Genomic DNA, 21,437 nt, shown 5'->3' on the forward strand with positions numbered 1-21,437 from the left:
TTATGACAGTCATAAATACCTCTTTCCCCCTTTTTCCTCTCTCTACCCTACTGATGTTACATTTGCAAAACCCTTGGTTAACATAGAGATTCTGGGAACATCAGAAGGTGGGGGGAAATGAACTATATTCTGGTAATCCGACCAATGGAACATATGCAGTGGTACTTAATGAATATGATGTCAGTTCAGTTGTCATCTGAGACATTCTCATCAATGATAAGATGACATAAACTCTACAGTGGAAAGTCTACACATCAGAGTTATCGGATTCACATGGAATTGTTGTTCAATTTAAATGTTTGAATATGAAATTATTTGTGATGGGATGAATTGTGATTTTAGCTTTTAAAATGTGAGATTTGGGTTTTCATAAGATAGGGCTCTGCTCAATCAGTGGCCCGCCCCTGTGAAGGGACATGGGCTATAAAACTTTTTCAAACACGCCCTCCTCTCCCTTCCTATATAAGCCCTTGACGACAATGTAATCTCCTGTTCCGAGGACGTGAGGACGACGGTCCGATGTCAGAATGGTTCAGATAATAACTACAGAACGAAGCCAACATCAGCGTGAGCTTTGGTTGCGAATGGTATGAACTTTGAACTCTTATTCACTACAGAAGTGATACCTCCTAGCCATTGAGTTAGCAACAGCAGATGCAACGAGGGTTAGGAAGGAACAGACAGAGTATCCCGTCGATCACCCAACGACATTACTACAACGTTTTCCATTGACAACCAGAGACATTCTTCAAAGGACTCGGTTGGGGAACACAGCCTTCCATCTACCACCAACCTACCGAAGCACAGCTCAGAGTAAATATTTATTGCATTTTCCTTTCCAAATGGGTGGTAATTTAGAATGCATAAGATACTGTATTTACAATAGCACAGCTTCTTCCCTTTTTTCCTCAGTCTTCCCGCTCTTTCACTCAAACCCAGCCCCTTTTCTTTTGTGTAACAAGCTGTCATATCTGTTCCGCCCGCTAGGGACGTTTTCCTTTATGACGTAATTTGTAATCAAGTTATGATTTAATTTTGTGTATGTGTAATTCTGTATGATTAGTTAGGTATTTAGTAAATAAATTATTAAACCCAATTTTTGTATTGCTGATTCAAATTGTTAGCCAGGGTTCATGCATATAACCAAGAATTTACAACTTTCAGATGAGACTGAATTAAGATGACGATTAATATTGACTGCTATGGATGTAAAATATTACTAGGTCTTTAAGAGTTTATTCGGAAGATAACAGCTCTATAAATATTATTTTGTGGTGCCCGACTCTCTAGTTAATTACATTTACATGATTAGCTCAATCAGGTAATATTAATTACGGATAAATTATTTTATAGAATAGCATGTCATATCACTTAATCTGACATAGCCAAAGACACGACAGTAGTCTGACCACTTTGACTAGTATTTTCCACCTCACCACCACTGGAGCAGAAATGTATCTAGACTACACCACATATTAAAGTCTTTGTCTACACCCTGTCCCCTATTATATCACTAGCTAGGTTTCCATCCAATCTGCGACAGAGTTTCATGCTATTACTCTAAATCTGCATAAAACAATAGGCAAATTCTCCCACCACAGAGATGCTCCCATCAAACGGACTTTTTGAGAATAAAAGGCTGTGTGTGATGACGTAGTGCACATGAGTGTATGGAACTCCCTTCCATCTTATATAGGGCAAGTGAACAGCAAACCTGGTTTAAAAACAACAAATAAAGCTACACCTCACGGCACAGCGCCTCTCCCCCATGTGACCTACTTGTTGTGTATGTACTGACATGTACAGGGGGGCAAAAAAGTATTTAGTCAGCCACCAATTGTGCAAGTTCTCCCACTTAAAAAGATGAGAGAGGCCTGTAATTTTCATCATAGGTAGACTTCAACTATGACAGACAAAATGACAAAAAAAATCCAGAAAATCACATTGTAGGATTTTTAATGAATTTATTTGCAAATTATGGTGGAAAATAAGTATTTGGTCAATAACAAAAGTTTATCTCAATACTTTGTTATATACCTTTTGTTGGCAATGACAGAGGTCAACGTTTTCTGTAAGTCTTCACAAGGTTTTCACACACTGTTGCTGGTATTTTGGCCCATTCGACCGAGGGTGGCTTCCCTTCCCGGTCGGGTGGCGCTCTGCGGTCGTCGTCACCGGCCTATTAGCTGCCACTGATTGTCTTTCGTCCCCCTCCTTGTATGTTTATTGGTAGCACCTGTTTGTGATGATTAGTTGGGCTTCTTTAGACAGCCGGCCCGCCTGTTTGTTGTGCGGGATTAATCATTGTAACCTTCGGCTCTGTAGTAGAGGAACGTGTTATTTCCTGGTAGTGCATTTTTCAGTTGTACATTTTTCATTCCCCGTGTTTGGGGCCGTTATTATTGTGAGCACCCTGTGGTGCGTTGGTGCAATTAAAGATGCACAGCATTGCACTCTCTGTCTCCTGCGTTTGACTCTACACCCACGACACCCGGAGCATTACACATTCCTCCATGCAGATCTCCTCTAGAGCAGTGATGTTTTGGGGCTGTTGCTGGGCAACACCGGCTTTCAACTCCCTCCAAAGATTTTCTATGGCGTTGAGATCTGGAGACTGGCTAGGCCACTCCAGGACCTTGAAATGCTTCTTAGGAAGCCACTCCTTCGTTGCCCGGGCGGTGTGTTTGGGATCATTGTCATGCTGAAAGACCCAGCCACGTTTCATCTTCAATGCCCTTGCTGATGGAAGGAGGTTTTCACTCAAAATCTCATGATTCATGGCCCCAATCATTCTTTCCTTTACACGGATCAGTCGTCCTGGTCCCTTTGCAGATAAACAGCCCCAAAGCATGATGTTTCCACCCCCATGCTTCACAGTAGGTATGGTGTTCTTTGGATGCAACTCAGCATTCTTTGTCCTCCAAACACGACGAGTTGAGTTTTTACCAAAAAGTTATATTTTGGTTTCATCTGACCATATGACATTCTCCCAATCTTCTTCTGGATCATCCAAATGCTCTCTAGCAAACTTCAGACGGGCCTGGACATGAACTGGCTTAAGCAGGGGGACACGTCTGGCACTGCAGGATTTGAGTCCCTGGCGGCGTATTGTGTTACTGATGGTAGGCTTTGTTACTTTGGTCCCAGCTCTCTGCAGGTCATTCACTAGGTCCCCCCGTGTGGTTCTGGGATTTTTGCTCACCAATCTTGTGATCATTTTGACCCCACGGGGTGAGATCTTGCGTGGAGCCCCAGATCGAGGGAGATTATTAGTGGTCTTGTATGTCTTCCATTTCCTAATAATTGCTCCCACAGTTGATTTATTCAAACCAAGCTGCTTACCTGTTGCAGATTCAGTCTTCCCAGCCTGGTGCAGGTCTACAATTTTGTTTCTGGTGTCCTTTGACAGCTCTTTGGTCTTGGACATAGTGGAGTTTGGAGTGTGACTGTTTGAGGTTGTGGACAGGTGTCTTTTATACTGATATCAAGTTCAAACAGGTGCCATTAATACAGGTAACGAGTGGAGGACAATGTGATTTTCTGGATTTTTTTGTCTCATTTTGTCTGGCATAGTTGAAGTGTACCTATGATGAAAATTACAGGCCTCTCTCATCTTTTTAAGTGGGATATCTTGCACAATTGGTGGCTGACTAAATACTTTTTTGCCCCACTGTATGTGTAACTGATAGATGCACACACACTACATGTTCATGTTTTTAAATGTATGTAAATTGTAAAGTATTTTGTCTGTAATGTCACCATTGGCGTCGGCTAATTGGGATCCTAATCAAATCTAATCAAAATCACACTAAATGTACTTTTTTGCTTACATTTTCATGTACGGGAATAAAAATCTAAAGTTCAATATGTTTCCAGCGTATTTTCAACTCTATTGATAGTTTTGTAACAAAAACTGTTGCGTTAAATAGCGAAATGCCTACTCTGGTCTTGGCACGTGGGTTCTAGGCAACAGCTCTCCGATACAGTGCTGGTAGGCTGTGCTGGTAGGCTGTGCTGGTAGGCTGTGCTGGTAGGCTGTGCTGGTAGGCTGTGCTGGTAGGCTGTGCTGGTAGGCTGTGCTGGTAGGCTGTGCTGGTAGGCTGTGCTGGTAGGCTAGTCTACATGATGACATTATTACGACAGTCAAGTATCAATAATCATGTCACCAGAATAAGACCCTGGATATTCATTGGAAAGGAGCATTAAGATTGCGTGCACTTTCACCACCCTGGGAAGGTCATCATAACTTATTTCCAGGGGCACTACTTTGTTTTTAGAAGTGGGTGGGAAATAACTTAGCAGGGCGTCTGGGGGTCCCAACATTTGTTGGGGCATCTAAAGCCAATTTCCTGCATTTTTACACAATCCACTATGCCGTCTCTATTAGAACAAAAAGTAAGCACAAATGCCCACAATCATCAAGCTAGGTAAGAAATCAATATTAAATATGTTTAAGTGAGACTAAACTTGATCAAAAGTAATTCAATAATAAATATTGTGTTGCACCTTTAACCAATAGCCTAACAAATGAACAACTCTTGGCCCCCACCAGCCCGAAACCCACCAGTCCGACCCCCACCAGCCCGACCCCCACCAGTCTAGTCAATAACTCAACTCTCTCCAAACACAAGTTCCTTCCCAGTTCCTACCTTTCATTTTCTTTGTTCACAAGGGAACATTTTGGAAACAAAAAAACACACACAAAATAACACATACGGTCTATCCATCCATCCATCAATGGCTTAATGTGCTTTCCTGTACAGATTCATGGCCTGGTCAACTTCGGCCCTCTCGTTCCCTTTGCAGCCAAGGTACAACATAGACATGGATGGAACACTGGTCACTTTATTAATGTTTACATACTGTTTAACCCACTTCATATCTATATACTGTATTCTAGTTAAGGCCATCCTATTCAACTATTGCTGTACATAAACTATTCTATCCTATGTATTCTTCACATACGGAGCATTCGGAAAGTATTCAGACCCCTTGACTTTTTCCCCATTTTGTTGTGTTACAGCCTTATTCTAAAAGGGATTACATTTTTTTTCATCAATCCACACACATTAACCCCATAATGACAAAGCAAAAACAGGTTTTTAGAATATTTTGCGAATTTATTAAAAGTAAAAAACGGAAATATAACATTTACATAAGTATTCAGACCCTTTACTAAGTACTTTGTTGAAGCACCTTTGGCAGCGATTACAGCCTTGAGTCTTCTTGGGTATGACGCTACAAGCTTGGCACACCTGTATTTGGGGAGTTTCTCCCATTCTCCTATGCATATCCTCTCAAGCTCTGTCAGGTGGTATGGGGAGCATCGCTGCACAGCTATTTTCAGGTCTTGAGATTTTCAATCAGGTTCAAGTCCAGGTTCTGGCTGGGCCACTCAAGGACATTCAGAGACTCCTACATTGTCTTGGCTGTGTGCTTAAGGTCGTTGTCCTGTTGGAAGGTGAACCTTCACCCCAGTCTCAGGTCCTGAGCACTCTGGAGCAGGTTTTCATCAAGGATCTCTCTTTACTTTGCTCCCTTCAACTTTCCCTCGATCCTGACTAGTCTCCCTGTCCCTGCCGCTGAAAAACATCCCCACAGCATGATGCTACCACCACAATGCTTCACCGTAGAGATGGTGCCAGGTTTCCTCCAGACGTGACGCTTGGCATTCAGGTCAAATAGTTCAATCTTGATTTCATCAGACCAGAGAATCTTGTTTTTCATGAATGGAGAGTCCTTTAGGTGCCTTTTGGGAAACTCCAAGTGGGCTGTCATGTGCCTTTTACTGAAGAGTGGCTTCCGTCTGGCCACTCTACCATAATGGCCTGATTGGTGGAGCGCTGCAGAGATGGTTGTCCTTCTGGAAGGTTCTCCCATCTCCACAGAGGAACTCTGTCAGAGTGACCATCAGGTTCTTGTTCACCTCCCTGACCAAGGCCCTTCTCCCCCGATTGCCAGGCAGACAGCTCTAGGAAGATTTAAGAATGATGAAGGCCACTGTGTTCTTGGGGACCTTCAATGCTGCAGAAATCTTTTGGTACCCTTCCCCAGATCTGTGCCTCGACACAATCTTGCCTCAGAGTTATACAGACAATTCCTTCAACCTCGTGGCTTGGTTTTTGCTCTGACATTCACTGTCAACTGTGGGACCGTATATAGACAGGTGTGTGCCTTTCCAAATCATGTCCAATCAATTGAAATTACCACAAGTGGACTCCAAACAAGTTGTAGAAACATCTCAAGGATGATCAATGGAAACAGGATGCACCTGAGCTTAATTTAGAGTCTCATAGCGAAGGGTCTGAATACTTATATAAATAAGTATATCATTTTTTTTTACAAACATTTCTAAAAACCTGTTTTTGCTTTGTCATTATGGGGTATTGTGTGTAGATTGATGAGGATTTTTTGTTATTTAATCCATTTTAGAATAAGGCTGTAATATAACAAAATGTGGAAAAAGTCAACAGGTCTGAATACTTTCCGAATGCAGTGTACACCTCAAATATCCAGCAGCATACCACCCTGCATACCACTGCTGGCTTGCTTCTGAAGCTATGCAGGGTTGGTCCTGGTCAGTCCCTGGATGGGAGACCAGATGCTGCTGGAAGTGGTGTTGGAGGGCCAGTAGGAGGCACTCTTTCCTCTGGTCTAAAAAAATATCCCAATGCCGCAGGCAAGTGATTGGGGACACTGCCCTGTGTAGGGTGCCATCTTTCAGATGGGACGTTAAACGGGTGTCCTGACTCTCTGCAGTCATTAAAGATCCCATGGCACTTATCGTAAGAGTAGGGATGTTAACCCTGGTGTCCTGGCTAAATTCCCAATCTTGCCATCAAACCATCACGGTCACCTAATAATCTCCAGTTTACAATTGGCTCATTTATCCCCCTCCTCTCCCCTGTAACTATTCCCCAGGTCATTGCTACAAATGAGAATGTCTTCTCAGTCAACTTACCTGGTAAAATAACAGATAAATAAAAATATTAAACACACAGAAATAGCAAATCCTCCATATAATTAATATCATAGGACTAAAAGTACTGTAGATCTCTTTTTACTTGCACACAATATAGCTGGGTCCCCCCGTCCTGTCCCTAGGGGTCCACCACCCTGCAGCGCCCCACACAACACACCTGACTCAGCTTTAGGATCTTCGTGAAACATATATTATTAGTTGTGGGTGTGTTAGGCTAAGGCCAGAGTGACCACCCACAGGACTGCAGACCCCCAGCAGCTAGGGATAGGTATCTCCCCTGGCATGGGCATGTTTTCAATACAGACTCCTTTAGTCATACTGAATTCCATATAAGGCATCTAGGCCTTATGAAAGTTGCCCAGTATACACCTAATCTGGTAATAGATCAAAGCTAGTGATACATAACCAACTTTCCAATTAATGGCAATACATTTCTTATCCTCTCTAAATGCAGTTTCTTCAGATAAGTCTCCAATATCAACATTTAAAGCAAACAGAAACAGGGAGAAGGGAGAATCTGTAGGACTGCTGAGATAAAAGAAGATACTCTTTGTCAGAATTCAGCCAGCCTTCACAAGACCATAATATATGCAAATATGTCCCCTTTTGTGTTTTACACCTCCAATTGAGGAATGACATTTCCGAGTGCATGTTATTCAGTTACACTGGCATATAGAACGTTCTATAGGTGGTCTTAAACTGCAGTCATTTATGTCTGAGATGATATGAACCTGACTGGGCATTCAAACACATCTGTATCCATTCATCATCATCAATAGCTTCTACCAGGTTTTCCTCACATCTTTGTTTTACATGTTTTGTGTCATCGGGAAAAGCTTCTATTAACCCTTGATACAGTTTGTAAATCAACTTCGGAGGTTTGTCAGACTGCCTTAAAATAGCATCTGGCTTGTCCAGGGTTTGCTGCACAGAAAGTGTTGTATTTGTAAAAAATTCCCCTGAGATCCATCACAGTCTGGTCTTCCCTGACTGCTTGATCCTGCTGAGACCCCTGTCACCATCTGATCCTCCTAAGATGAGGCATGACAAAGAATTACCTTGGTGTACATTTATACATGATATCATCCAAGAATAGAATCAATGGTTCATTAATTGAAATTGTCATTATTCCCAGATCCCAAACTGTAGCTTTAAGCTTAAACTGTTGTCCTGTAGCTACTGTAGGTCTACCCATCAATTCAATATGGAAGTTTGTATCTTTCACTGATATTGTTAATATACTGCTAAATTCACTGTAGTCTGGTCTTCCCTGGCTGTCTGACCTGCTGGGACCCCTGTCACCATCTGATCCTGCTAAGACATGATGAGCATAGTGTTGTGTACTGACTGTGTACCAGAGGGCTGCTTTCACGCGGGTTCTCTGCGGGTTCCGACAGCGATCATTGCGGCTCGGTCTGCAGGTGGGAGCGGGTGGTCAGATAGATGACTTTGGGATGAAAACACTGTATTTAGGTTGTCCCATAGATTATTTGGAAACTGTCCTCTTTCTGCTTTGTATGTGTTAGCCTACATATTGTATTAAAATCACATCGTTTTTGCATTATTCACACACTCAGATTTCACTGCTTCAACTTCAGTAGCCTACTTCTTCTAGTTGGGCCTGAGAGTTCAAGTGCGTCTAGTGTGTGTGGACTCATTGAGATAAGAGTAGGCTGCCTATATGAGTGGAGAACCACGTGGCAGTTAACTTAAATAAAAGAGCAAAGAGGAAGAGGCTAAGCGAGAGAGCTCACTCTCGCCAAAATCTGTCCTGAATAAACCCAACACGTTTCCATGGGACATAAACTTGTCACCTGCATTCCCGCCTTTGGAACAACTACCCGCATCTCGTCATTATATACAAATCTCTGGTTTCAGCCACTTGCGAATTAGAAAGGAAAATTGGCGGGTGCACAGCTCACTGTTCGGATGCAGCCTTCCCCTAAAGTACTACTGTCAAATCTACCATTCCAGTGTTTTAATTGCTATATTGTATTTACTTCGCCACCATGGCCTATTTATTGCCTTTACCTCCCTTATCTCACCTCATTTGCTCACATTGTATATAGACTTATTTTTCTACTGTATTATTGACTGTATGTTTGTTTTACTCCATGTGTAACTCTGTGTTGTTTTATGTGTCGAACTGCATTGCTTTATCTTGGCCAGGTCGCAGTTGTAAATTATAACTTGTTCTCAACTTGTCTACCTGGTTAAATAAAGGTTAAATAAAAAAAAATTACAAAATAAAGTAAATGGATGTTTTGCCAAAATTATATAATTACTCCTGTCTAAATAAAATAATGCAAAATACTTTAACAGAGAGCTTGACTTAGCCACAGAGGATCATTAGCTTCTTTAAAAAATAGCTGTGGATTGATTCAAATCAAAAATGCACATGCCTATGCCTATTTGGGAAGCCAGCAATTTGCTCAGCGTGTGTGGCAATATGTCTAGCTGATTATTGAGGTGTGGCGGTCAGTGGAAAGCATCTAAAATGTGTGAAGATAATGTGTCTTGAGAATCATTTAAAATATTGAGAAAATAATAAGGTGAGTGTAAGTGTTCAGTGTGGTAAGTTTTCATGACTTTTTATTTAAACTGAACACTAAAAAAAAATAACAAAGTGAATAACCGAAACCAAAACAGTTCTATCAGGTGCAAAACACTAAACAGAAAACAACTACCCACAAAAACCATGTGGGAAAAAGCTACTTAAGTATGGTTCCCAATCAGAAACAATGATAGACAGCTGTCCCTGATTGAGAACCATACCCGGCGAAAACAAAGAAATACAAACACATAGAAAAAAGAACATAGAATGCCCACCCAAATCACACCCTGACCAAACCAAAATAGAGACATAAAAAGCTCTAAGGTCAGGGCGTGATAGTTCGTCCCCCCCCAAAGGTGCGGACTCCAGCCGCAAAACCTGAACCTATAGGGGAGGGTCTGGGTGGGCATTTCTCCACGGTGGCGGCTCTGGTGCGGGACGTAGACCGCGCTCCACCTCTGGCTTGGCCCACTTAGGTGGCGCCTCTAGTGCGGGGACCCTCGCCGCCGACCCCGGACTGGGGACCCTCGCAGCGGGCCCCGGACTGGGCACCCTCGTTGCGGGCCCCGGACTGAGCATCATCGTTGCGGTCCCCGGACTGGGCACCCTTGTTGCGGAGCTCTGGTGCGCAGCCTTGGCACCACTCCTCCAGGCTGTATGGCCACTTTAGCCCGGCCCCTCCAGAGTGCAGGCACAGGTCGAACCGGGCTGTGGGGGAGCACTGGAGATCTGGTGCTTACCACTTGCACCTCTCCACTTGGCTGAATGCCCACTTTAGCCCGTCACGGGCAGAGCGCAGGCATAGGATGAACTGAACAGTCCCAGCGCACCAGAGACACAGTGCGCAGAGCCAGCGCAGGATACCCTGGGCTGAAACGGCGTACCGGAGACCAAGCGCGCTGAGCTGCCACAATCTGCCCTGGCTGGATGCCCACTCTCGCATGGCACTTGCGGAGGGCTGGCATATAAGCGCACTGGGCTATGAGCGCGCACTGGAGACACTGTGCGCTTTACCGCATAACTGACTCCGCCAATCTCCCCGTGTGCCACCCCCCTCCCCCAAAAACAATTGGGTCTGCCTCTCGTGCCTGCTGCGCTGACTTGCCTCATACCACCGCCTCTCAGCTTTAGCTGCCTCCAGTTCCTCTTTCGGGCGGCGATATTCCCCAGCCTGTCTCCAGGGTCCCTTTCCGTCCAGGATCTCCTCCCATGTCCAGGAGTCCTGAACCCTCTGCTCCTCAATACCACGCTGCTTGATCTGTTTGTGGTGGGTAGTTCTGTAACCGGTGTCATCATCGGATGAAGAGGAATCGGACTAAAGCACAGTGTGGTAAGTGTTCATGACTTTTTATTTAAACTGAACACTAGAACAAAATAACAAAGTGAATAACCGAAACCAAAACTAACCTGTAGGGTGCAAAACACTAAACAGAAAACAACTACCCACAAAAACCATGTGGGAAAAAGCTACCTAAGTATGGTTCCCAATCAGAGCTCTGATTGGGAACCATACTTAGGTAGCATTTTCCCACCTATGTTTTGTGGGTAGTTACTTTCTGTTTAGTGCTTTCTGCACCTGACAGGACTGTTTCGGTTTCGTTTTGCACATTGTTATTTTGTTCTAGTGTTCAGTTTAAATAAAAGTCATGAACACTTACCACACTGTGCTTTGGTCCGATTCTTCTTCATGCAACGATGACCGTTACAGTGAGGGGTGTGTGGGGAAGTTAAATCTAGAATTGGCTTCCTATTTCGCAACAAAGCATCCTTCACTCATGCTGCCAAACATACCCTTGTAAAACTGACCATCCTACCAATCCTCGACTTTGGCGATGTCATTTACAAAATAGCCTCCAATACCCTACTCAACAAATTGGATGCAGTCTATCACAGTGCAATCCGTTTTGTCACCAAAGCCCCATATACTACCCACCATTACGACCTGTACGCTCTCGTTGGCTGGCCCTCGCTTCATACTCGTCGCCAAACCCACTGGCTCCATGTCATCTACAACACCCTGCTAGGTAAAGTCCCCCTTATCTCAGCTCGCTGGTCACCATAGCATCTCCCACCTGTAGTACACGCTCCAGCAGGTATATCTCTCTAGTCACCCCCAAAACCAATTCTTTCTTTGGCCGCCTCTCCTTCCAGTTCTCTGAGCCAATGACTGGAACGAACTACAAAAATCTCTGAAACTGGAAACACTTATCTCCCTCACTATCTTTAAGCACCAATTGTCAGAGCAGCTCACAGATTACTGCACCTGTACATAGCCCACCTATAATTTAGCCCAAACAATTACCTCTTACCCTACTGTATTTAATTAATTAATTTATTTATTTTGCTCCTTTGCACCCCATTATTTTTATTTCTACTTTGCACATTCTTCCATTGCAAATCTACCATTCCAGTGTTTTACTTGCTATATTGTATTTACTTTGCCACCATGGCCTTTTTTTGCCTTTACCTCCCTTATCTCACCTCATTTGCTCACATCGTATATAGACTTGTTTATACTGTATTATTGACTGTATGTTTGTTTTACTCCATGTGTAACTCTGTGTCGTTGTATGTGTCGAACTGCTTTGCTTTATCTTGGCCAGGTCGCAATTGTAAATGAGAACTTGTTCTCAACTTGCCTACCTGGTTAAATAAAGGTGAAAAAATTAATAAAAAGTGATGGGCGTCTTTCTCCAGAATGCATGCACTCAGCTCTCCAGAATGCATGCAATCAGCTCTCCAGAATGCATGCACTCAGCTCTCCAGAATGCATGCACTCAGCTCTCCAGAATGCGCTCCGCAGTCTCCCGCCCCATTATTACACATTCATTGTTACATTGTGTGAATTTTGTATTGTCTTTTGTTTGAAGTGCTCCATGTGAGCAATGAGTAAGTGTGGTTTCTCTCTCCTGATAACGTTGAGGGAGCGTGTGTGCAGAACTAATCAGTTGAATGGGCCTTTGATATCCATCAGTGAGCACGGCTTGCGCGTTCACACATTTTTTTTATGGGTGTTATAGTAAAGACCATAGGCAGCTCGTGAGATTGAAGTTTGGGGAAGCTTACAATTTATCTTACCTTTTCTACCGATCTGCATGAAGGTTCTGATTATTTTTATGTGTGCATTTTCGTGGAACAGTTTCATTTCAATAATAACGTTTTCGTTTCTCAAAATCATTGGCAAATGGTTAATTATACAAATCTCAAAGTTAAAATTCAACTAAAGCTGTGTGGACACTACACGACTTTCAAAATCCTAACAACACTGAGCCTCTCACATTAAACGACTGTGTTTCCTGTCATTTTTTGATGTAGCCAATGTAGTGGTGCTCACACTAAACGATGTGGCACAGACGGAGGTCAAACACTACAATATTCTTCACCTTGTCGTGAGGATTCTCGATACCACGCTGTCTCGTGAAAACAATGATGTGATTAGATTTACTTAGCTACGAGCTGTGGCCCAAAGCAGCTTCATAAACGCTTGCCATACAGAGTTCAGACATCTAGCCAACATTTTGTTCAAATATCTAGCCAACATTTTGTTCAAATATCTAGCCAACATTTTGTTCAAATATCTAGCCAACATTTTGAATTGAATAACATTGCTTGTGAACTTCAGAGCTGTAACGATTTGACACGATGGCTGTCGGTGTCGGTGATGGCTGCGCGACATGGGGATTTTGTATCCAATCTCAAAAACTGGGTCTGGGACATCTAAATCATGGCCAAAATCGTGTAGTGTTCACCTGGTTTAAGGCGAGAGCACCATCCTCTGCTATATGGACACTGATACACTGTGGTCCATTGGCGGCTAAGGAAATTAGCGCATAGAACTCAGAGATAGTCTCTAGGCCAATGCAGCAGTAGGCCTATAACTTCCATTCTCAACTAAGATAGATAGACCTAAACCGACAATTAAAACAGTAGGAAATATCCTGATGAAAATGCTGATTCTTTCAATCACATTCATCTCTCTACTCCGCCTGTTTGCCTCTCTTTCTATCTGACTTGAGCTATTGCTTGTGAAGCGCAACATTGTGTCAAATCATCAACTGGCTGACCCTAGCAAACTTGCAACATTGTATCAACTAGCCTATTCCAGGCCCTCAGAGTTTCCCGCACCAGTGAGCTCAGAACAGACATTTCTGCTAGATATATGGGATCATCAGATCATGATATTTTGATAATCGAGTGTTGGAAAGATTTTTCAAATACTGAGGAAGTATAATTTGCAACTGATGTAAAAAAAAAAAAAGCACTTTGTTTACAATGTGTGAGGTCGAAGAAAAAATGACTGAAGTTCAGCGTATTAGTGGTGGACATGGTGAGTTAAAGTCAGAAATCAGACATTGCCAATTCGGCATTTTCCTACAGTTGCAGGCAGCAAGCCAGGTAGGACTACTTCTATGTGTGCACAGGCACTCACATGCTCCCTCAACGTGATCAAGACTGAAACCAGACACATACTCATTGCTCACGGAGCACTTCACAAACAAATAACAAGGAAAAGATTGACAAAACTCATAATGGTTATGAAATAAACCAAAACTTGTTTCTCACAAGTGTAGCAGGTTGTGAATCCTGCAAACAATGTTTCCACCCCGAGAATGGTAAATTACTGTATTTAATGCATGCATTAACATAAATGTATGTAACCAAATGAAGAGGGATTAACGGTACATTTACTAGGCCTACTTGTGACATATGTGACGGGGAATTGATTTAAAAAAATAAACAAACAAACGGCAAACAATGTAACAATGAATGGGCAAGGATTGGCGGGAGATGGCGAATTGAATTCTGGAGAGCTGAGTGCATGCTTTCTGGAGAGAAACACGCCCCTCCCTTTCTTCTTGTTGCAACATATAAAACATTATACTCAAGACACATTATCTTCACACATATTTTAGATTATTTTAAAATATATATATATATATATTTTAATGTAACCTTTATTTAACTAGGCAAGTCAGCTAAGAACAAATTCTTATTGATGGCCAAAACTCAGTCAGCTAGACATATTGCACACCTTCTGCCCAAATCGTGGGAAAGGCAAAGGCCTTTGCACTAGTGATTTTTTTTTTGTTGAGAAGCTAATGATCCTCTGCGGCTAAGTCATGCTCTCTGGTAAAGTATTTGAATGATCCTTTGTGGCTAAGTCATGCTCTCTGGTAAAGTATTTGAATGATCCTTTGTGGCTAAGTCATGCTCTCTGGTGAAATATTTGAATGATCCTCTGCGGCTAAGTCATGCTCTCTGGTAAAGTATTTGAATGATCCTCTGTGGCTAAGTCATGCTCTCTGGTGAAATATTTGAATGATTCTCTGTGGCTAAGTCATGCTCTCTGGTAAAGTATTTGAATGATCCTCTGTGGCTAAGTCATGCTCTCTGGTAAAGTATTTGAATGATCCTCTGTGGCTAAGTCATGCTCTCTGGTAAAGTATGTTAATGATTCTCTGTGGCTAAGTCATGCTCTCTGGTAAAGTATTTGAATGATCCTCTGTGGCTAAGTCATGCTCTCTGGTAAAGTATTTGAATGATCCTCTGTGGCTAAGTCATGCTCTCTGGTGAAGTATGTTAATGATTCTCTGTGGCTAAGTCATGCTCTCTGGTAAAGTATTTGAATGATCCTCTGTGGCTAAGTCATGCTCTCTGGTGAAGTATGTTAATGATTCTCTGTGGCTAAGTCATGCTCTCTGGTAAAGTATTTGAATGATCCTCTGTGGCTAAGTCATGCTCTCTGGTAAAGTATTTGAATGATCCTCTGTGGCTAAGTCATGCTCTCTGGTGAAGTATTTTAATGATTCTCTGTGGCTAAGTCATGCTCTCTGGTGAAGTATGTTAATGATTCTCTGTGGCTAAGTCATGCTCTCTGGTAAAGTATTTGAATGATCCTCTGTGGCTAAGTCATGCTCTCTGGTAAAGTATTTGAATGATACTCTGTGGCTAAGTCATGCTCTCTGGTGAAATATTTGAATGATTCTCTGTGGCTAAGTCATGCTCTCTGGTGAAGTATGTTAATGATTCTCTGTGGCTAAGTCATGCTCTCTGGTGAAGTATGTTAATGATTCTCTGTGGCTAAGTCATGCTCTCTGGTGAAGTATTTTAATGATTCTCTGTGGGTAAGTCATGCTCTCTGGTATAGTATTTTTTGAATGTTTTCATTTAGGCAGGAGTAATTATATATGAGTATTTATATACATTTGGCAAAACAATCATCAATTTACTTTAGGGGAAGCCAGCATCCTAACTTTATATAATGATGAGATACTCATGTCTCCGCGCTAACGATGGGAGTCATTGTCCCAAAGGCGGGAAGGCAGACAACAAGGTTATGTCTGCATATTATGCCCATATGGCTTATTCTTGACTGATTTTGGCGAGAGTGAGCCCTCTGACTTCACCTATTCCTCGCTGCTGAAACATGCCATACTCTTTTGGTCCAGATAGCATCAGATACATTGTCTACAAATACTGAGACAGAGGGGAGACGTTTTGCTTGCTCGGGTGCTTTACCTGGGATTGCTGGCTCTTTCTGTCAGTGTGCATCTCAGTCAAATAAATGACAAATATTTCAATATTTTATTTGGAGGGGCAAGAAGGTATGGTAGCCCCCCCAAGGCCTGTCCATATCACCGGCCCTGCCATGATCACACAGGCCCTTCTGTAGGTTTACGCCTTGGTTAGGCCAGGGCTGCGTTTCAAACTCAGAAAAGACACACTCTCGTCCATTTACCCTCGCCGTGTGCCCTTGGGGGAATCCCTGTCACCATCTTGGACATCGGTCCAAACGATTAGCCAAACAAGGGACGTTTGCAATGTAAGCCCCTCAGCACTTGTTTTTGATTGAGTTTGCGAGTGTACAATTATGTTCACGTCGGGGCCTGAAACGCCCCATAATTCAATTCGCAATGATTGTACATCCACTAAGAAAAGTCAGCCGAAACTTAAAACCTCAATGTCAATATGGATAAGTCAACATACAAGTGTAAGTAAAAACTAATGTAAAAAGGTTTGAAAATGTGCTACTAATGCACATGACAGCCCAAACATGTCTCGTAAAAGTAATGAGGTTTTTTTTTGGTTAGCTTTTGGAAATTGTAGAAATAAAACATTTTCCTTCAGAAGTTCCAGCTAGGCAGGCTTACGTTAGTTAGCTAATTAATTTGCTACCTATCATACAGGGGGAGTATATTAATAATGATAGAGTTAATATAAGTAGACATGCAATCATAATTGACTGTAGGGCATATAAAGCACCCACAAGCTACCAATGGCTGAAAACACAATCATCCGGGATGAATGAGTGACGAATTTCCGGGCAAGTGCAGTCCATTTAAAAATCATTCCTTCCTCCCTTGCAAGTGTTTGGAAGGAAGCCCAAGACTTAATATTCAATCACTTCCCAAAGTGTGTGTGTATGTGTGTGTGTGTGTGTGTGTGTGTGTGTGTGTGTGTGTGTGTGCGTGTGCGTGTGTGTAAAAATAATAAGGGTGCGGTCCTTATTTCTCATCGAAACCCCCATAGACTTCGTTTAAAACCATTCTGACTTTCCATGTTGAAAATCACTATGAAGTGGGTGTTTAGGCTATTATCCATAATGTCGATATAAAAGCTTCTTGTTTCAGATTGCCATGTTTTTTCATTGATGTGAATAACACTTGGGCGGCTTCCTGTGTTCTTGAAGTTGCAACGCACATTGTGTTAATAAGACACATTGTAACATATCATATACCTATTGTTCATGATAGTCAAACATTATGTGATAATATTGTAGGCTATACAGGAAGCACACTATAGCACACAAATAACATTACAAATATTGAGTAGGCCAAAAACTACGTTCGGCCTTGTCAATCAACTTACCTCCGGAAACCACCTTTTGCGCCAGACAAATCCAAAAGTACAATCCGATGAGCGTTAGTTTGGGCATATTTGCTCATTCGTTTGTTTGTTCAGATAATAAAAGTACATTCAAATTATATATGCCAAAACATTGCGTGGTTCATAGTCCAGCCTACTTCTGATATTTTATTTCCTGAGGCTGTGAGAGTGAAAGTAAACTGTGGTTTAGTTCCTCCTTACTCGTGACCTCTTGGTGGAAAATAAAATAAAGTTCCATTTGACTTGTAAATGACGGTGGCAACTAAATAATATTTTATAACAAACACATTGCATTATTATTTATATGTTATAATAACTTTAATAAGCATTTTTTTCTAACCAGTTCTGTAATATTCCTCCTTGAAGTCAACCCATACCTGGTCTTTGGCGCCTCCCTGTGTGTATAATTGGCTGCAACGCACAGAATTCCATATATCTAGTTTAGAATTGATAGAATCTCTGCTATAATGTAACAAAACTTGGCAATGCTGTCATATTCAAATGTAAATGAATAACTATAGTTAATTTAATTGCTTTCCTGTCCACTGAGTGTAAGAGAGATTTTAATTCACCAGCCTATAGCCATTCATTCACAGGCCTATATGGCATGCACACTAAAACATTGACAATATTAAATATTTTCCTCAAAACATAAACTCAGCAAAAAAAAGAAACGTCCTCTCACTGTCAACTGATTTTATTTTCAGCAAACTTAACATGTGTAAATATTTGTATGAACATAACAAGATTCAACAACTGAGACATAAACTGAACAAGTTCCACAGTTGTCATAACTGTGACCTTAATTGCCTACCGTCTGTAAGCTTGTGCTAGTGTCTTAACAACCGTTCCGCAGGTGCATGTTCATTCATTGTTTATGGTTCATTGAACAAGCATGGGAAACGCATGTTCAAACCCTTTACAATGAAGATCTATGAAGTCAATTGGATTTTTACAAATTATCGTTGAAAGAAAGGGTCCTGAAAAAGGGACTTTTTTTTTCTTCTTTTTTTTTACCCCCCCTTTTCATGGTATCCAATTGTTAGTAGTTACTATCTTGTCTCATCGCTACATCTCTCATATGGGCTCGGGAGAGACGAAGGTCGAAAGCCATTCGTCCTCCAAAACACAACCCAACCAAGCCGCACTGCTTCTTAACACAGTGCGCATCCAACCCGGAAGCCAGCCGCACCAATGTGTCGGAGGAAACACTGTGCACTTGGCGACCTGGATAGCGTGCACTGCGCCCAGCCCGCCACAGGAGTCGCTAGTGCGCGATGAGACAAGGGTATCCCTACCGGCCTAACCCGGACGACGCTAGGCCAATTGTGCGTCGCCCCACGGAGCTCCCGGTCGCGGTCGGCTGCGCCAGAGCCTGGGCGCGAACCCAGAGTCTCTGGTGGGTGGCACAGCTAGCACTGCACCACCCGGGAGGCCCGGATGTGTATTTTTTTGCTGAGTTTATAACACGTTTGCCATCTTACTGTATCGATCAACATTTCATTAAAATTCACAATATATATTGAACCAAAATATAAACGCAACATGCTATAATTTAAACAATTTGACTGAATTACAGTTCATATAAGGATATCAGTCAATTTAAATAAATAAATTAGACCCTAATCTATGGATTTCATATGACTGGGCAGGGGCGCAGCCATGTGTGGGCCTGGAAGGGAGCCATGCCCAAGTGGGAGCCGGGTGGTCTGCGGTTGTGAGGCCAGTTGGATGTACTGCCAAATTCTCTAAAATTATGTTTAAGGTGGCTTATGATAGAGAAATGAACACTAAATTCTTTGGAAACAGCTCGGGTGGACATTCCTGCAGTCAGTATGCCAATTGCATGCTCCCTCAAAACTTGAGACATCTGTGGGATTGTGTTGTGTGACAAAACTGCACTTCTTCAAGTGGACTTTTATTATCCCCAGCACAAGGTGCACCTGTGTAATGAGCAGGCTGTTTAATCAGCTTCTTGATATGCCACACCTGTCAGGTGGATGGATTATTTTGGCAAAGGATACATGCTCACTAACAGAGATGTAAACTAATTTGTGCAAAGATTTTGTGAGAAATAAAGCTTTTTTTTCTGGGATCTTTTATTTCAGCTCATGAAACATGGGACCAACATTTTACATGTTGCTTTTATATTTTGGTTCAGTATACATAGGTGAACATTATAGTAGCCTAGGCTTAAAATGACAGGCCATACATGATAACCAAGAAGAGATATGAGTTTACTGAAGACAAACCTTCCCTGAACATAATCTAACTATTTGTCAAACAAACTATATATTCAACAAGTGCTTTTCAACTGGTTTCTTCTGGTACAGGGGCTGTAGCTGTACTGGTCTCTGTTGGTACAGAGGATTTACCAATACTTCCCTGTGAAGTAGACAGAGTATCTGAGCTACTCTCTATTGGTGTACATGCTGTATCTGAGCTGGTGTCTACTGGTCTGGAGGGTGCACCTGAACTATAGTTTACTGGGGTAGATAATGTATCTACATGCTGTGGCTCTGAGACCAACTGACAATCCAGGACTGTTTCTATCAGGAGTGTCTACTGTAGTTTACTGGAGTAGATAGTGGATCTACATGCTGTGGCTCTGAGACCAGCTGGCAATCCTGGACTGTTTCTATCAGGAATGTCTGTACTGTCTGACGCTGAGCTAGTGGGTCTCCTCAGACCTGATAGGCCAGGTGTTCCTCCCTCTCTGTCTACCTGACTACTGCTCCTCTTGGTTCCCATTGTTTCCAACACACTTCCTTGTTCGACACCCATATGATAGCCATGAGAGTGTCTTATACTTGATGATTTTGGGGCAAAAGGTGGTGGGGCGTTGTTTTAGGAGAAGTTGGGTCTTGATGTATGGGAATTTAGAATGGAGGTGTTTGTTTGGGATAAGTTAGGTTCTTTCACCTACTCTCTCTCTGGACGCTCCGTCTTAGTCCATTCTCTGAGGGGTTGGTGGAGACCTCTGACCGTCAGTCTGGCTGTTCTGTGTGTTGCTCTGCTGGATTCCTCCTCTTGCTCCTCTGACCCTGGCTCCACCTCAGATAGGATGTCCTCCTGTTGTTGGTCGTCACCTTCTTATTTTCTATATCCCTCTTCTTCCCTTGCTTCCTTCTGTGTCTCCTCGTCTTCCTTTCCCCCCCTCGCTGCATCTCATCTTCCCTCTGTCTCTCCCTCTCCCTCCCTCTCACCATCGATATCTCTCCTTTCCTCTCCGACTCTCTTTCCCTCTGTCTCAGTCATTTCCGTTGTCACTTTCCTCATGTAACTCCTGGTCAGCACGGTTCCCCCACTGTTTATCCTGAACGTGAGAGTGTTAGATTATGGTTCAGGCTGTATCCATCGCTGGCACGTGACATCTGAGGGGTCTTTGCAAGGGGTGAGATGAGTCCCTCTTCTTCCTCTCCCTCACTTTCTTTCTTCACTTTCCTCTCTCTCCCTCCCCCTCTCCGTCTTCACATTCCTTAGTCGGTGTCCTCATCTAAAATTTAGGCCGGTTGGAACCTCGGCCCTGATTCTGGTCGTTTAGTTTCAACTGGTTATTACTCACAGTCCCACCTATGTTATCAGTAGATACTGCCTTGTCATAGTCCAGTAATGGTTTCTTATCTCCCTAACTATCTCTGGTTCTCACACCCTCCCTGGTCTGTTTGATCTGGTTGACCATGTCCCATACTTTCACCCCAGGTTATTGTTCCAGTAATGGCTGCTTCTCCTTCTCCCCACTCTCTGCATGGCTGGTTCCCACTGCCTTCTGTGGATCTTCTTCAGAATGGCTGGTCCCACTGCCTTCTCTGAATCTTCTTCAGAATGGCTGGTCCTACTGCCTTCTGTGGATTCTCTTCAGAATGGCTGGTCCCACTGCCTTCTCTGGATCCTCTTCAGAATGGCTGGTTCCCACTGCCTTCGCTGGTCCTACTGCCTTCTCTGGGTCCTCTTCAGAGTGGCTGGTCCTACTGCCTTCTCTGGGTCCTCTTCAGAGTGGCTGGTCCCACTGCC

General features: G+C 42.8%; 1 protein-coding gene across 3 annotated transcripts in view; it reads right to left on the minus strand.

The window, feature by feature from the left end:
- LOC112253674 overlaps positions 1-17,606 on the minus strand; it is a 32,443-nt gene extending 14,837 nt beyond the window's left edge. For 2 of the 3 annotated variants that reach the window (XM_042323831.1, XM_042323830.1), the window contains exon 1: positions 17,406-17,606. In XM_042323831.1, coding sequence (XP_042179765.1) covers positions 17,406-17,472 — 67 coding nt within the window. In that variant the 5' untranslated portion in view covers positions 17,473-17,606. The remainder of the gene's footprint in view (positions 1-17,405) is intronic. The other variant, XM_042323832.1, reaches the window with a different exon arrangement.
- Between the last annotated feature and the right edge of the window lie 3,831 nt (positions 17,607-21,437).

The sequence above is a fragment of the Oncorhynchus tshawytscha genome, linkage group LG07, assembly GCF_018296145.1.
Source record: "Oncorhynchus tshawytscha isolate Ot180627B linkage group LG07, Otsh_v2.0, whole genome shotgun sequence".
Lineage (NCBI taxonomy): Eukaryota > Metazoa > Chordata > Actinopteri > Salmoniformes > Salmonidae > Oncorhynchus > Oncorhynchus tshawytscha.